General features: G+C 39.2%; 2 protein-coding genes across 2 annotated transcripts; both read right to left on the minus strand.

Moving 5' to 3' along the window:
- Positions 1-2,707: 2,707 nt before the first annotated feature.
- On the minus strand, positions 2,708-3,807 carry nmbb (neuromedin Bb). The gene is made up of 3 exons (XM_034680679.1): positions 3,430-3,807; positions 2,963-3,147; positions 2,708-2,845 (listed from the first exon to the last, which is right to left on the minus strand). The coding sequence occupies exons 1-3, from the start codon at positions 3,593-3,595 to the stop codon at positions 2,792-2,794; spliced, it is 405 nt and encodes a 134-aa protein (XP_034536570.1). The 5' UTR covers positions 3,596-3,807; the 3' UTR covers positions 2,708-2,791.
- A 1,608-nt stretch (positions 3,808-5,415) lies between these two features.
- sec11a (SEC11 homolog A, signal peptidase complex subunit) lies at positions 5,416-11,990 on the minus strand. The gene is made up of 6 exons (XM_034680993.1): positions 11,771-11,990; positions 11,189-11,298; positions 8,670-8,819; positions 8,295-8,414; positions 5,941-5,998; positions 5,416-5,864 (listed from the first exon to the last, which is right to left on the minus strand). Exons 1-6 carry the CDS (start codon positions 11,819-11,821, stop codon positions 5,814-5,816), a joined length of 540 nt encoding a protein of 179 aa, XP_034536884.1. The 5' UTR covers positions 11,822-11,990; the 3' UTR covers positions 5,416-5,813.
- Between the last annotated feature and the right edge of the window lie 6,415 nt (positions 11,991-18,405).

The following is an 18,405-nucleotide window of genomic DNA, read 5'->3' on the forward strand; positions in this document are numbered from 1 at the left end:
AGATTGATGTGTTTGTTATGTTTGTTCAGATTAAAATGTCTCACATGGCATGTGATGAAAACCATTTACAACCAATGCTTAATTTGTCAACCTATCCAAAAAATATACGTTATATCTTTTCTCTGAATATTAGTGAGATTACCGATCCATTATTAAAGTGCATCTCTCACAGCGGTAGCAGTTCAGGCTAACTTAACATGATTTAGATGACAATGGTGGCTGTTGAAAAGAATACTGGTTGTCTAACTTTACCTCATTGTACCCATTTAGAGTATAGAAATCCATGAGCTGTCTAATGTGTGCAGCATTTCTTTCTTGTAACTGATAACAAAAAATATTATTTGGCCCAGATTTTAGTTCTTATGGTGATGTTGTGTAAATCTCATGCTGATTGTTATTTTTTCCCCATTTTCATCTAATCTAAATAACTTACGATCACGTCACAGTGCAGAGTTTATCGTGAGCCTCTGGATCGCAATTTAGAAACCTCAAATTCTTGCCATTACCTACATAATGTGATTGTTGGATGCAACATGGTGTTGTTGACAGTGAATAAACCCAATGTAAGGATTTCATTTTTATTTAACTTTTGCACAGTTAATTTTGTTTTGGGGTCACATTAACTGGCCTACCTCTTGTCTTATTGATGCATATTTGGGAGAAACTAATTTGAATCTCTACTGCTACATTCAATCGAACTAAAAAGTTTACAAGAGATTAATAATATCAATATCATTTCTATGCAGAAATGGCTTTGGATAAAAGCATCTGCTAAATGACATTGTAACATTGTAACATTGTAAAAAAACATCATTCCTTTCCTCAAAATTTCAATTTAAAATAATTATCTGGGCTCTCCTGTGAATTCAGGGACTCTGAGCTGTTTATTTGTGTGACCAAGCAGAGAGGGGGACATCAAAGGAAAAAAAAAACATTGACAAAAGAAAAGATTCAAAGTAAATAGAGCGCAAAAGATGCTAAATTAAACTCCCTATTTCCCAGGAGAGTGAGGTGGTGTACATCATGTGGGATCTGTGCTCACTCTAATTGTGTGGAGACATCACCGTCCTCAACAGTTAACACTCTGCAACATGTTAGGATCTGCAATTTTAATTGATTGGAGAATAAACAGACGCACACATGACATGAAACACAATCACTCACTCACACACAAACTCCCACACATTCTCATGTGAATGCAGAAATATAATATCAGCCCATTGAGCTGCACTGTGCAGAGGTTAACAAGAGTCCAGTATTTAAAATCCGTTAATAAGACACAGTTGTGTTTGAAGATGAGATTTATCACCACCCAAAAACACAAATCCCTCTTAACAAATCTGGTGCACACAATCAGTTTAAAACAAAACAAAACATAAACAAACATACAAAAAATCTGTGTGGCTGACTTATTTTCAGTATGTCCAGACAAATGAACCAATTATACTTTAGTTAATGCTGTTATTTTTCTTGAAGCCTTTCTTTGGGGTATTACATTGATGGGTCTTATCCACCAAATTGTACCCCATTTTCAAACCTACTGACCTACTTATGTACAATTGTTCCGCACCTGGAAGCTCCTGAGTCTCAAGGTTATTATTTGGCAAAATAATCAAAAGTCAGACCCAGCCTTTGGGTTATATTCAAAATTCTGATAAAAATGATCTGTTAACACTTGTTCTGTGTTGCAAAAACACATTATTTTGAGTTCAGTCTAGCATAACTAAGTCAATGGCTGTGATGTGTCTTTTAAACTGGCGACTGTCTTTGCATTTTTTTGAATATTCTTTTTGGTGTGTTATGGCTAAATTTGTGTTGCTAACCAGAACTATACACGACTCTCATGTCTATCATCTGAACTTGGACATGATGCGCATCAGACAGGGCCTTGTGGGAGGGATATTTAAATAGCCTGTCCGTTACCTTCAAAGGATCAGCCCCAGGCAGAGAAGCTGCATGGGCCATATCTTACTCGGTCACTATTGATCGACAGAGCAGATCATCACTTTATGCAAAGGACAGGGAAAGTACAAAAGATGATATTGATTTCATGTAGACACATCAGCAAAACACCACGTGATTTATATAAGCTGCCTACATCTATGATTTATATAAGTGTTATTTTAGAAAAACGGTATTACTCATGGGTTTAATGTTGGGCCTATGAATAAGGGTTGTGAAGGTCGCACAGACCTCTGTGGAGAAAATCAAGATAGATAACCAAATAACACCATTTTCACCATAAAGCTAAGATCTATTCACAGATGAAGATACAGAAACCAGTTTTCATCAGTTTGAGGCTGCAATGAAATAAAAGAAATGGTCACTTTGCTTACTAAAGGGGCATCTTTGACCTTAAAATTAAGTCTCTCCTGTTCCCTCCATTATCCTGAAGAGATTTTTAAATGCAATAGAAGTTGTGTGAATAAGAAAGTGACCAGTTTCCCCACAGGACAAGATTTCTATAGACTGTGATCTACAGTGAGATGTGCCGTCATTTATTTAGCAGAGTCAGAGGAGTGCAAATAATGATTCAATTTAATATAAATAACTTTAAGGACAAGACAATGGGACAAATCATCAGCAAAATAGACAAACGTATTTACATACTGAAAATGGCACATGAACTTTAGGCAAAGTACGACAGTAACAAATATATTGATTGATACAATATTGGTAACAATCATTACAGGCGGGAGACTGTACATTGTGTCGTATTCTTTTATTTTATCCCAGGAGGCCAGCTGACCTCAGATCCGTGTTCATGCGCGCCTAACTTCCATCCTCTGTATCACTTTCTGCTTTGGATGTAGCTTTCTAAAATCTTCATCAAGAAGTCCGCCTCCTGAAATAGAGTGAACATGTCAGCGCATTAGATCATGTAACCATCAGTTTAGTCTATTTTGTGAGGAAAGGTACGAGAAAAGAAGGGGAAGAACGACTGAACGTAAGAAAGGCTCACCCGATTTTTCGAGCGGCTCTCTTGAGTGTCCACCTGCGCCCGTAGAGCCTCCCGAAGGAACTCTTGGAAAAGCTCCCCGAACGCGCCCTGCTCCTCAGGCAGGGCTACCAGCCCATCAACGCCCTGTCCTTCCCCCGAGGGCAGCAGCGGGGAATCCATCACGCTCTTCTTGCCCATGAAATGTCCTGCCAAATGAAAGAAAACGCTCGTTAATTAAGAGAGTGCAGGGGGAAATACAATTCAATTGAATAACCATGACCTGGATGATTGAGAACCCCTACAGACAGGTAACTAAGTGGAGGATGAAAAAATCAACATCGTTAAAGACAGAAAATGCGATTATGTAAAAGGAAATTAATTACTGAAAGAAACATTTAAACTAAATCCACGTCCTCCCATTCAAAGCAAACACGACGGCTGAGTTCTTGGGGCAGTCTACAGGTGTTGGATAAGAAGATGCTTCTTACCTGTAGCCCAGAGATTTCCTCTTGGATTGACTTTAATTTTTGCAACTTTATTCCTAAGTTCAGTCAGGTCGAAGCTGACTGCAGCGGTGAAAGACACGAAAGAAAAGAAAAGAAGACAAGTCAAAAAGCCACACTGGCAGACATTGTTCATTGTGAACCCTCTCATCTCAGTGCGGAGTGGCGAACAGTCCTCCAGAGCGCAAGTGTCCAAGAGTCTCCTGTTGGTCGTGGATTGTCAGCCGCACCCTCCTTATAAAGGCACCCCTCAGTGGGGTGGGCTCACTTGATGTTGCGTGTTCTCTTTACTCACCCGGCTGCGTAAAACAAACTGTTCTTTGTTGACTCATTGTAAAGATTTCCTTGGGGCGTACCGCTTGCCGTGCGTATTTTACGCACCACACGATACATTACATGTTTCCCGGAAGATACTAATCTTCTTAAGCAGCCAACTATTGACAGTCATTTGAGAAGATCAATTAATACTCAGTGTAAGTTTGATGTGTTTTCCATTGTTAAGGCTGAATTATCCAGAGCACCCTCGGGGGCTGTGAACAAGATTTTACCTCAGCCAAAATCTGCATATTTTTATTCGTCTGATGAGAATCCCCTCAGATACATACATCATGCTCTTATAATTGGCATTAAACCAGTAAAATGCAATGGGCCCCGACATACAGAATAGGCTACTGCAAACGTTTTATAGATTGGCAAACACTCGATTATTTCTTGGATAAGGTGCACTGTTAGTGGAGTGATATGCCAGATCCACATAATTCAGCAGTGGAGAAAAGGGATTCCTTCTTCAGCACGAAATATAGCAATTTCCTGTCCGGTTGCCCTCCAGTGCTCAGGTCCAGGCCTGGCCCCTCACAACGAGCGACATGACATTTGGCCAGTTACAGCATGCTGCCGTGATCGCCATCAGTCCTCTGAGGACAAGAGAACCTGCTGGTTCTCACACTAATTTAGAGCTGATTAGACAGAGCGCCTTTTTGTCACTTCAGGGTGCTGAAGTTGAGAGTTTCGTGGAAGAGCTGCAGCTTGTGTCTTGCTCTTTTCATAACCTTTGGCATTCTCACACACATGCTCAGGATTTCAGAGCTTCTGCACAGCTGAATGTCAGTCTCATTAGAGTACAGTTTGACCAGAACAGCAGCACCCTGGGCAAATTCACAGATTAGATGAACTGAGACAGACACTGTCTTAAAATACTGTGCTCTCAATCTAAATCCTCGATAACTTTCTGATATATCAAGGGCCAAAAATGTTATTTCATGCCAAAGCTAAAAGATATAGGCTGTCATGTTCATTTCACAGGTGACATTTCATCTTGACACGACTAAAAATGATCTTCAAACCAGTTGAGCTTCATTGGAGCCTTCATGTTGGTAACATTTCCTAATCTAAACAAGGTCAAGGTTCTCTGAAGCCTAATGAAAAGGCATCCTCATATAATCAATTCTAGGAAAGTCATAAGTTCAAACATTTCAATTGAGTTTCAAGTGGATCCACATTGAGATTGTTTCGGTCCGTGTGACTACATTTCAGTGTTGAAAGCCTCTGCTAAATGTACTTTGATTGCAAGAGCACTTCACTGTGCACGCTGCCAGTGACCTTCATGAGAAAACTATCACCATAACACCATTTCATTTATATGAAAATGTGTGAACATCACAGGCGTTGTCTTTTAGAACATTAAGAATTGTATTATTTATGTACTCATAAGGCTCTCCTCAAACTGAACGGAAGCAATTCTTTGAATATTACTTTAATGTAGGTTTCATTTCAAATGTACCTAATACAAAAACCTCACCATCTCACATTAAAGGTCTCTGAAGAACTTCCAGGTGAGATATTTCTCAGCACACACTCTGTACCAATTAAAAACCTACTTAGCCAAATGAAAGAGTCCACTTGTGACATGTTCCACATTAACATTAAATGTATCCTCTGCAGTGGCAATAATTAAAGAAATGAGACAAAGGGTTAAAAGAATCCATAGTGGATGGTAACCAGATTTCATATTTAATATCATTCATATTTAGTTGTCATAAAATACTTCACATATCTTTTTCAAAGACAACAGTTCAACAGAAAAGAAACAAGACTTAATTTATCTTACTGAATGCTGTTTCACATTCTGAGGATTACAAATAAAGATCAATTTTTAACTAAATCTAGCCTAGTTTCCCTCACAAAAATATTTTTAAAGCTTGTATTTTTCAAATGTAAACACCCTATCAACATTTCTACAAAATGTTCAAACAAATGGTACAAAAAAGCCAGTTGGGTTTGACAAAGTCTAACTTAATTCTGTTTTGAAAGGCATGACTGAGGTTTCCTGGACGTAGTTTATCCTTCTTGAGTCCTGAAGTGTAGGAGCCTCACTCCCGATGAACCAACACGAAGAGACCCAGCAAGAAGAGCACAGCATACTGTGGAATGAAGACAAGACATTGTAGTCATGCAACATATTCTGAATCAATAGTGCAATCTGGTCATCCAACTTACTTTAAACTTGGGGTAATCATTCATGAGGATGGTGACGATTCCAATGTATGGCACAAACCTGGAGACATTAAAAAGGATTAGTGTCATGACATTTAATTGATGGATACATACATACATACATCCATACAGTACATATATACCTTTTCAAAAATGCCCTTGTGTGTGTGTGTAGATAAGCTGTGTGGTAGTATGATTGGGTACCAGACTGAATATTTAAGCTAACCATCCCAACAGCAGTGGTCCTAACAAGCACCTCTTTATGTTAAAACTATCTGTGCCAAAAATGTATACTTGAAAACACGTCAACTGATAATAGTACAGGTGCAACGTTCAACACTTAGCAACAAGGCTGGGGAAAAATGTTGGAATGCTGTGTTATCTGTAAACTACAGCAGCAACTGACAAAACACACAACTTTAACAGCATTTAGCTGGGGGTAGTGGATATCTGCAGGCGAGGATAAGGTGGCTTGTCCACTGCCGCCGTTGTTTGCGCTGGCAGGGCCTGTTTTCTATTCAAACTCTATGTGATTCAGCGTTTTCAGCGCTGCGTGTCCTCAGTGCAAAAAAGCCCTCAATCGTTAGTGTTTTTCCCACCTACCCCCCAGACCCCCTACCTGACCCTGTGAAGCAACCTTGGGTTTCTTAAAAGGCGCTATACAAGTACCAGTTATTATTACTATTATTATTATTAGTGCCCTCAACTGATTTTTGTCACCGCGCTCTCAGTTGAAAAAGTTCAACTTATGGGACACCGCTGCGCTCATCAATGTCACTTCATGATCACCGTCCAATCAGAATCAAGTAGGGGCGGGAATTCTGATATCAACTTTCTCAGCACAATGGCAGAGGTCGGTACGGAGGAGAAAAGTTATCACACTTGTTTTTTGAGGTACAATTTCAGAGTTTGGAGCTGCTGCTGATGCTCTATTAATAGTTTTGACAGTTTCTTGTTAAAATGCCATGTAATGAAAGCATGTACGATGCATACAGAGCATTACCTAAAGATTCGGAAGTGTCACGGGATGACTTTCGTTACCTAGCAACAGTAAACACTGTGAGAAGCGCTCTGAAATTGGGGTCGTGGGCGCTCAGAGCGCAAAAAACGGCAGTAGTGGACATGGCACCGTACTGAGAAATGCTGTGCAGACTCCCCCAGCCAGGCAGATGCCTGGCTTTAAAAATGAATTTAATGAATTTTTTAAACACAGGACCAAAACACAGTTGATTTAAAAAAAAAAAAAATAATAAAAAATATTGAATGAACTCAAATCCCTTCCCAATAGGAGGCTGAGATTTTTTCTTTCAGGTAGTGGGATGTTGATTAAGTAAACGTTCCTGACATTTATTTGATGCCCTGGTTTATTTGTACTGGTTTATTTGCTGAAAGGTCTTGTATTAACATGCAAAGTTACCCTGTGGTGCTCTGGTGATAGACTGGAAGTTGTATGGACTGGGGGGAGGGGGGTTATGTATGTATAAATTGAAGTTGTGAACTTTGCATCTTGTTTCTAATTAATTGAATGTGAACAACAGTCCATATTTCAGTTTATTTAGTTTCCTTCACACATCTAGAGTATGATTTTTTTGGTTTAGTTTCTACAGTTAACAACCAGAACTCAGTCACTAAGTCAAGTCATGCTCATAGTCAAAGCACTTGCCCCCTAAGACTTCTTAACTGATGATCTGCCTGAGTCTTACCTTGTTCAATATGTATTATCTAGCCGAGATAATAGAACACTAATTCCCTAATCTTAAAGAGCGAAGATGTGAAGAAGCCCTTCCTGCGTGTGACCTTGTCAGTTTGTCGCTGATTCAGGACAAGAAGAGCTATCACACTGGCAAACATTAGATTGAAGAAGTGTAGTGTACAGTTGTGCTCATAAGTTTATATACCCTGGCAGAATTTGTGTTTTTTTTGGCCATTTTTCAGAGAAGATGAATGATAAGAGAAAAACTTTTTTTCACTCATGGTTAGTGGTTGGGTGAAGCAAATTATTATCAAACAACTGTGTTTACTCTTTTTATATCATAACGACAACAGAAACTACCCAAGAAATCATAAATTCTGCCAGGGTATGTAAACTTATGAGCACAACTGTATTTGTGTCTGCTGAAAAGCCTTGAAAACAAACATATTTTGACAAAAATAAAAGATACTGAACTTAAAACATCTTCTCTGCAGGATTTCTAAAGCTTTAATTAGGTGCCATCCTCCTCCAGTTTCAACACAGAGAACATCAGAATAAATAATACAGCCCAAACTGTAGAGCAGAATGGGTGATGTTACCAGTCCCATTATTTTTTGTCCATAATTGTAATTATTAGGATTCTTTTTTCAAACAGTCAACTTACCCTCTAGCTCGACCAACCACATCCTTTTTCTCCAGCCAGTGTTGGCCCTGCTTGTACAGTCCTCTGTCATCCACTGCATTGTTGTCCCCTTTGGTCAAGAACTTAATGTCTCCATTTTCCCTGCAAAGAACACATCAGCATGACTTTAGACCAAAATGTACGACGTGTCCTCTTTTTCTGCTACACCTGTGTCAGAATGGAGGGACATGATAGGTCTGCTATCCAAGAAGCCTCTCTGAGCAGTTTAGCTAGGTTTCCAATTCAACCCAATACTGTGAATGGCATTGTCAGGTTTGATACACGGATACGGAGCTCAGTAATGTGAAAGTACAACTTCATCAATGAAAACCACAGTAATTAAGTGTGTATTCATACTTTTCATGGATCTTTAGTACTCTGTGTACTATGGGGATCTCTCTGCCTTCTATCCTGAAGACAACAATCTCTCCTACTCTGATGGGGTCCTCTACCCGGTTGGTCAGAAACAGCAGGTCTCCTCTGTGGAAAGCTGGCTCCATACTCCCACTGTAAGGAAAGTTGTGACACATTAAATTACCAGTAAGTTAAAACATTGAGCTCATGAAAAATAATCGGTCTATTTTTCTGAATGATGTTACACCATCTCAATCACAACCTTTGTTTACTGTCATTTTTCAGAACTAGGTCTCAAAATATCTCTAAAGAAACACAGGCGGAGTGTTTACCGTTAAAAAGGCTCAACCAAAAGCAGATTGTAATGTTTGAAAGCAATAAAGAGCGACCGACAAAGACTGTCAACACATTTTACAAGACTTGGATAAGAACCAAAACACCAAACAGTATCAGGAAATCCATAAACTTTAGTACCTACTGACACTGCATTGATTGCTTTTCTTTAAACCAAATTACACATCACAGACGTCATTAGACATTTTAGAAACAGGAGAGTTCCCAGACAGAGCGTCAGGCAGGGTAAACCTATACAACAAGAACACAGTCCATATTCAATGTTTGAATCAACAGGTTAACAGCTGATCAACAGCAGGTTTTATGTACATAACTGATCACAACGGTCTACTGTAGAGCAGCATCAGGTTCGCATTAGAGGACTTATCTCATGGATTTGCCACAATATTTTTCTTAAAGTGTGCACACACACAAACTCTCTCTTGTGTTGTGGACGTAGTATCTGTGACGTCACCCATCTGTTTCTGAAGCGCTGTTTTGAGGCCAATCGTTGGCGGGAGCGATACTGCTGCTGTCAAGCAATTGTGAGGTAAAGAGGCGGGCTTTGAGCCTCCTCGCCAACACAGGGATTAAAAGCAAAAAAATTTCATTTCACTGAAAACATTTTTGACACCAAATCATACTACACGACCATCAACCCACCATGCCACACAAGAGCCTTTTTTTCCTGCCTATCGGTCACTTCCCAAAGGTTTTCACCTAAAAAGGAGAATACTGTGTACATGCCTTAAACCCAAGGGCATGTACACAGTATACTGTCCTCTAATACAGGGGTTCCCAAACTTTTCAGCCCGTGACCCCCAAAATATAGGTGCCAAAGACTCAGGACCCCAGTAACCCTCAAAGTGATTTAATGTGGCTTTATTCAGCTGGTCTGCAGAAAGTGACCCTACCTATATGAGCATGTGTCTGTGTTTCCTGTGCTGTTATGGATTAACCTACTGCTACTGATGCTTTTGATAATTAACTGTTCACTAACCCTAAACTTAGGAGTCATATGGCAAAAAGAAAGGCAGAAATACTCATTACATTTTCTATTTTCAAAGTATTATTTCAAGTTCAGTAAAAGTTATTTTTTACTATAATGGGTAAAATGTACTCATTTTAAATAACTTACCAAAAAAAAACATTCTGGAGGACATCTCACGACCCCCCATTTGTGTCTCGCTACCCCAGAGGGGGGTCCCGACCCACACTTTGGGAACCCCTGCTCTAATAAAGCGTTTGGCAGGGAGGAGGTGTGCTGCAGAGCACTAACGGCAGCTTTGTGTGCGTCCTCTGACTGATGGCGCATTAGGACTTCCCCACGTACCGACAGGCTTTCCATTCTCCCCCATCTTCATTTAACCAAGCCCATCTCCACTTGTTTTTGACAGTTTTGTCAATGGTCAGAATGTTGGAGCCTTCTACAAAAAAGTGTCAGTTTAATAGGATAGCCTTAATGAGACCACAACAAAGCACACGTGGAGTTTCCCCCCCCCTCATTTTCGAAATAACGGAAATCTGTCATGGCGACGGAGAACTTTAATCCATGCCAACAGCTACAGTGTTCCCACCTGTCAGTCAAGTCAGCTGTGCCTCTCTTTGGAAGACTCGTAGTTTTAATATCTTCAAAATTGACACGTTACAGAAAAATTCAACCCCCGTACAGAGTGTGCCGATCGAGACATGAGCTATAAAGACTACACTTGTCTTTTGTACCAGGCTGTAAACATGTTTATTTCTGCTGTAAAGATTGTCTTTTTTTTATTGGTGTGTATCTGGTTTCCGGTACTTCCGGAGCCAGCTTCAAGCGGATCCTCAATGAACTGCAGTTTTTAGCACTTCCGCATTGGACTCATACTTTTACACCAAAGGTTGCCGCTTGGTTCCAAGTCTAGCTGATCCTGAAGTTGCTGACAGGTCCTCAAACTGGGCTGTGATCAGCCTCAAGAAGCTGGAAGCAGCACTAAGAGTTACTCTGAAATGCATGACCATAGTAACAGAACTGTGTGTCACATGTTTCCAGCATATCTTCAGGGGTGGATATCCTTGGGTTAGGGTTTACATAATGTAATAAACGAATAGGTCAAACTCATACAATTAACATGAGGTGAAATCACCTTCACTTTCAGTTTTCACAGAACACAAGTCCCAATAGAAAGAGGCCATGTATGAGTGAGACTTACCTGAGAACAACAACAATCGGACTCTCACTGCCAGTGACAACCATCAGCCCTTTCCAGATCATCAGGGCAGAGGAAACAATCATGCCAAAGTTCAGCACCTGGTAATAAAGCTGCAAAAAGAAGGGATATTTATATTGCAATTGTAAAAACTTAAAAGCATGAGTGTGCCTGTAAACTAAAAGAGCTAGCACAGAAGGAAGTAGACAATAAAGACGTGGATAGTTTCATCATATGAGATAAAGGAGGATTAACTTCACTGGTGATTCATTGGTAAGCATATCTGTAATTGGACAGTTGCTAGCAATTTCATAACAGTATGGTGAGGTACAAGGTAAATAGCTAGCTTGACTGAAGTACGTATTGTTCTTTAAACAAGGTTAATATCTGCCTGTGATGCCTTTCTATAAATACAGGACTAATCGAAAGGTACATGTGCATGAAATGATCCACGTTTCACGTTGCTAAACAGTGACAGAGGTTTGTATCGTTGAAAAGCGGTCGAGGCTAGTTAACATTAGCTCTGTGGTTTCCATACAAAGAGGCTCTCCTAACATCACAGCGAAATACTCTCACGGTACATACCTGCCGCTTATTCATGCGACGAACATCGTCGAGAAAGTCTAAAGATAACATTTTTGCAAACACTACTGGGTAGAAAAAGCACCAGAATCACATTAAAACGTTTAAAGTAACGAGCATATGGATGCACGGTCGAGCGGCGAAACTTGCATCCGATTCTTCCTGGTGCGCGCAGCCGGAAGTCCCGCCCACGTGAGCGCTGTGTTGAGGTGTCAGTTCAGGATACGAGAGAGAGCGCAGGGGCTTTCCAAAACTGAGGTACTGTGCAGTCTGTGCAACGTGTTGCTGTGTGGTGAACCTTACATATATATAACACAGGATTATTCACAAAATACATGTAACACCTTGGTAAAAACATCCACAGTACAAACAGAAGTGTCTGTGTCTATATGTTTTCATTGAATAAAACAACCAATCACGAAGCTAAATATTGATCTTTGGATTAACCATTGAGGCAAAATAACGGCTTCCACACTGCAAATAAACCAGTGCATTAAATAAATGACAGGAAGGTTTACTTAATCAACATCCCACTGCCTGACAGGGGCGTGTCCAGAACTTTTTGACCGGGGTGGCCTAGCTGAGGCTCTCACATAGGAGGGGTGGCCAGTGCATTTACAAATAAATAGTATTTACCCTTTCTGTCTTCACAAACTACTTTCATTAAAGTATTAACCCTCCTGTTATGTTTGTTTCTTAGGGACAGCAATAATGTTCCTTGGTCAACTTGACCCGGGGCATATTTAATAATTAAAAAGTGTCAGAACCCAAAAAAATCCAGATAAACCTTTTTTAAATCTCATTATTAACTCCATTACTAACCATTTAAATCAATATTTAGTGCATTGGTGTTCTTTAATTCTCACAGATCATAGTTCAATGAGCAAAAATCGCTCGTTTTCATGAAAGTTCATGTTAAAATCTTTTTATGTGGCCTACATTGGATAGTGATTGGGGTGAACTATGTCACACAATTGCAAAGAAACATTCCGTAGTGGACACTTCTGACCCCTTTTAGCCTCCATTTTGATTGCAGGGTCAAATTGACCCACGAACAGTATAAGATAAGATAAGATAAGATAAAATAGTCCTTTACTCGTCCCACAACGGGGAAATTCAAGTGTCACAGTAGCAAAGTAGACAGTGCAAAAAATATAAAGAAAACAAAAGCGTATAAAGTAACAATTATTAAAAAGTTATTAGCAAGTAAAATTAAAATGGAAGAAGTTAAAATAAGCATATCTTACAACATATATATATATTATTGGTTATATAGTCTGGCCACTGCAGGAAGAAAATACCTGCGATATCTCTCCATGAGACACCGCGGGTGAAGAAGTCTGTCACTGAACGGGCGACCTAGTGTTGTTATGGTCTCCTGGAGGGGGTGTGACGTGTTGTCCATCAGAGAAGATAGCTTTGCTATCATCCTCCTGTCAGCCACCACCTCCACAGTGTCCAGCAGGCAGCCCAGGACAGAGCTGGCCTTCTTCAATAGTCTGTTCAGCTTCTTCCTGTCAGCAGCATAGATGCTGCTTCCCCAGCAGACCACTCCAAAGAAGATGGCTGATGCCACCACAGAGTCAAAGAAGGACTTCAGAAGAGCCCCCTCCACACCAAAAGACCTGAGTCTCCTGAGCAGAAAGAGTCTGCTTTGTCCCTTCTTGTAGAGTGTGTTGCAGTTGTCTGACCAGTCCAGTTTATTGTTCAGGTGAACACCCAGGTACTTGTTAGTATCTGTAATATAAACATGCAGGAGGGATTGCAAATGTGTGATATCAACCATTTTCATTTTATATGTTGTTCACACTAATTTAACCAAGCAGAAGAAGTTTCATAGTGAAGATTACTTTTAACATTTTTTTTAACATTAAAATGGGTCAATTTGACCTGCAACATAACAGGAGGGTTAAACACTTGTTGTATTATTCCTTTTGACATTAAAAAAAAAAACCTGACAAAGTGGCATAAATCTTCTAGGCTTAATTCTTTAAGGTCTTACAAAAGATGTTTTTTCAAAGTCACATTTGAGGGCACTAATAAAGAAATCTACTGTCAGCCTTTTAACTCATCCCAAATTATACATTTCAATACAAACCCCACCTCTGACAAGGCAAACAGCCAATCATAGTTTAGGATTTTGGGGTGACCCCTGGGGTGGCCAATTGGATTTCAAGGGGTGCCAGTGCCACCCTTGGCCACCCCTCTGGACACGCCACTGCTGCCTGAAAGAAAAAATCTCAGCCTCCTATTGGGAAGGGATTTGAGTTCATTCAATATTTGCATTAATTGGTCCTGTGTTTAAAAAATCTGTTTACTTTTAAAATAAGTACAGATGCCTCCATACATTATCATTACTTTGTTTTCCTGTTAAGACAAGTTCAGATCAGTATAGTTCTCATGTTAGTGGAGATTAACATTTTGGGTATGCCCAAAACAAACCTAACGATGGACAATGGCGGCAAAGCATGTAGTGTGACCCTTTACAGTGACTAATAGTGATTTGTTTTCTAGATCACCATTACCACTAGAAAGTGGTAAACTTTGTCACCTAGAGATAATGAGATTATCACTCTGTTTCAATGGGAAAACACACTTTGTAATCTTGAGATAACAAGACTAATAGGCCAAGATCTGAAGGAAACAACCACAGATTACATGTTACCTCAGATAAATAGATGTCAATTAAGTGTTTGGATTCATGTCTGCTCAGGGCTTTGTTGTAGCTCTGGGACTTTTTTGTTGTGGGGTGATTTATTTAGTTTGCACTTGTTGTTGTTGTTTTCATTGCATCACATCAATAATGGCAGGGTCTGTGTTATATCAGAAAATTGGCTTGGAGGCTTATTTTATAATAAATCGTTTCCACAGTGGTTAAAAACCAGAAAAAAAGATCCATCTAAAATGCTTTTTTGTTTGTTTTTAAAATTCAGAATCAGAATCAGAATCAGCTTGATTGGCCAGATATGCTTGAGCACACAAGGATTTTTTCTTGGTAAACTGTGCTCTCTTTGTACAAAGGCATAAGAATAAGACATACAAATAAAATATAAATATTATAATATATAACAATAACATCAACTATAAACACAAAAAAACAACAAATAGGCATGACTAATATGTATAGGCTAAACATAATATGATAATAGTGCAGTGGTTGGTAGTGCAGAGGTAGTTTTACCATGTAGACATAAGAAAAAACCTGATTGTTAGTGTATAACAGATCATTATTGAAAAATAGTACCAATGTTATGTTTGTTCAAAGCATCAAACCAAAGTGATCCAATCTGACCATCCAACTAAGCAGTAAATACTTGTGTTGTCAGATTAAAGCAACACTTTATTTAATATGATAACAATCCATTTTGAAACACAACTTTTTCCATGTCTGTGTTGCATAAGTGAACTTCCAAGTGCTCTAATGTTGTGTATGCAGCTGTCAATTTCCCACACACTGCAGACTTTAGTTATTCGTTATGTCCACACTGGATAATACTGGTGAGACTTTGCCATGTTCTAAAAAGAGCGTTCTATGGTTGATGCACTTCCTAATTTTTCACACTTCCTCTTCCGACACACAGGGTCTGTTTTATAGTATACAGACTGTTCTCCTGCATATGTTTAAGATTTCTCTTCAAACGTTTCAACAAGATCACTAAGTGTGAGCACAAGTGGTGGCTGTGGGGACCTTTATTCAGAGGATGAATGAACATGTTGTCCTCTAGCAGCACTGTCTACTGTTGCATATTCATCATGCATTCTTACTTCCTTCTTCCTCTTCCTCATTTAAAAGAGGGGCAGCAAAGCTCTGTTGCACAGTGCTACATCCTGAGCACATGCATGTATACAGAAACAGACAGCTCTGATCTTATTCAGATTCAGCCTTTAAGTGTCACCCCGAGTGAAAATAATGAGATATGCATCAGAATGTCATTATTTTATAGTCAGCAAAAGCTTGCTGTGATAGGATAGATTAACTCTGGACAGACGGTCGACTTAGCGATGGCACAGAGACCAGTGGCAGCTCACGACTTTTGGTGGGCTGGAGATAAAACTTTGTTCAAATGCCATCTAGTCTGTGGCATTTAGGGATGTGTGATCCTTTCATATAATCTCACAACTATCCTGGCCCGCCAATGGTAATTGAGGTCAGCCAGGTGCAACAATGTAAGGTCAGACACCACCTTGTGAGGGAGGGCCTCAGATGTCACACTTCCCTTTTGTTATTTCTGTTTTTTCTTGTTGTTTTTTTTTTTTTCTTCTTTTTTTTAGATTCAATGACATATCAACGAATGTTCACTCCCATTGCACATCTGAGGCTATATAAACAAAGTCTGACTCATTGTGAAGATATGATATATCCTGTAATAACCTCATACCACAGTTGGAATGCCATTGTTCTGTTTTCAGTTTCACTTGTATCCGTCAAAATCATCAACATGATATGCAAATAAGTTGGGTTTTTTTTGTGCATGTTTTTCATGTTGCAACATAACAGGCTTGAATGTGAGAGGAAATGCTGCAAATGTGGGCTATGTGCCAAAGACCTGAACTCTGAATGTGAGATCTTCTAACTCAACATGTCCTTTTCTATTTTAAAATGATTACTTAGGCCCAAATGTACACACACACACACAATTTCTTCAGATGGGGACTATCTATTCTTTCATTTACTGCGTCTTATCATGGGTATTAATGCTGAGATTACTGTGAGTTATCCGGTCCTTTTTCCAGCATGCCGTCAGAGCAGCTCTGTGCCGCAGGAAGAGCTGTGCCTATGCATCGTTTCTCCGTAATTTCCGCCCGTCCCTCATAATTTTTTTTCTTTGAGATTAATGGATGTGTCAGTCTTCCTGCTTCACAAATATTACTTTTCAAATGGACAAAGATACTGATAACATGTAGAGACCCTCCTGCAAATTGAAAATGGAGAGGATTTAAATGATTGAAGTAAATTTCCCAAAGAATGGGTTTTACAGTTTCATCATCATCATCATCATCATCATGAAGACTTATTATGCTGCTCTGCTGGTTTATTTCTGCCAGTTTTAACACTGCTTATCACTGACTAAATTATTGTTTCAGTGTGCAGTTGGATGTACAGTAGCAAAAAAATGTAAAAAGTGGCATTTAGCATTGATTGACCGTATACAGACACTGCAACATGTGTGTATGAGATTAGCCACTTTCCCAGATTAAACATATATCCCTCTTTATGTAGAGTTTGGTCAAATAAAAGCTACATGTAGAACAAGAAAACATAGTTTCACCTGTCACATTGACATCAATGGTGCAGTGATTTCACTAACAGTAGGTGGCAGGAGCATCCAGTTTGTGTCATGATGAGCTCCAACGTCTCCATATTGTTAGAACACCTGAGTCACACTACATTCAGCCTGTTACCTATACAAGCCATTATCAAGGTTGCCTCCTGCATAGTTGGTCCAAACATACACCCACTTCTTCTGAAGATAGTAAGGCATGCAGTACTCTGTTCAATAGAATGTAGACTTATTGTGGAAATCACAAAGCAATGAGAATCAATCAGTTTTCCTCCATTTATTGTTTTTTTTTTAAAGGACGTGGATCCTGTTTGCAGACTCTATGTATGCTGATCCTTGTCATTCCAGGTCATTCTTTTCTGCAAGTTTGAATACCAATTATGTCAGTAAATATGCATATGCTTCATCAAATGTATTTCGATGAACTGTGTGCGTTCAGAGTTAAAGGTACTATCAATATGTCTCTCTTCTTTGCTTTAGAGGTTTATTTACAATGCATAAGACAAAATGTGAATTGAAAGTGAGTTTCTATTCAAACTGCAGCTTCCTTTTTTTCCTGCTGCCATCACAGTAGATATAAAAACCTGGTGGTGTGTATTAAATATGGACTAAATAAGTACAGCTTATTCACACTTAAGTCTGTCACCTCTTGTTTCTGTTAACAACATCTAGCCCTATCATGCCACTTGACAACATCAGAAGTGACAATGAAGATTTTTTTTTCTTAAGCATTCATTTAGCTTCAACTATTCACACTTGTGCGTGATGCCACCGCTTACGTAAATCATGACTCACTAATGACTAGGAATCACAAATGATTATCTTGATGAAGTTAGCCTTTTAGCCTGTAAACACACTAGTGGCAGGCAGCACTTCAGTCTCTAATGGGGAATCTGATTTGCCCCTGAGTGTGACAGCTGTTAAGCATGCGGCGACTGAAATAAATCTTTATTTTTACATCAGTCATCATGTTTGTCTTTACTGTGGATACTCATAACATACAATCTTTTTAAGAGATGAAATCTGTGGTGCACCTATACCAAATGTGTGACCTCAAATTCTTCCTCAACAGAACACAGCTGTTAAGAACATTCGAACTTAGTGCAGCCAGTATTAAGATGATGTTTGTGGTTTTTGGTATCTGATCGACTGCATCCTTTCAGGAAGAAAATCTTTAGTGAGCCCAATTTATCTTTCGTTGTGAATGTGTCAAATTAAGTTTATCTCATTTTCGATTTTATGTCCGAATACAAACAGAAAAGTGAAGATATTTCTCAACACTTACCCTTTGTTTGGTGTTAATATGCTTATGTTAGCTTGTTTAAATGCTCAGCTAATATGGAGACCTGCTAAACC

This window comes from Notolabrus celidotus, chromosome 3 (assembly GCF_009762535.1).
Source record: "Notolabrus celidotus isolate fNotCel1 chromosome 3, fNotCel1.pri, whole genome shotgun sequence".
Classification (NCBI taxonomy): domain Eukaryota; kingdom Metazoa; phylum Chordata; class Actinopteri; order Labriformes; family Labridae; genus Notolabrus; species Notolabrus celidotus.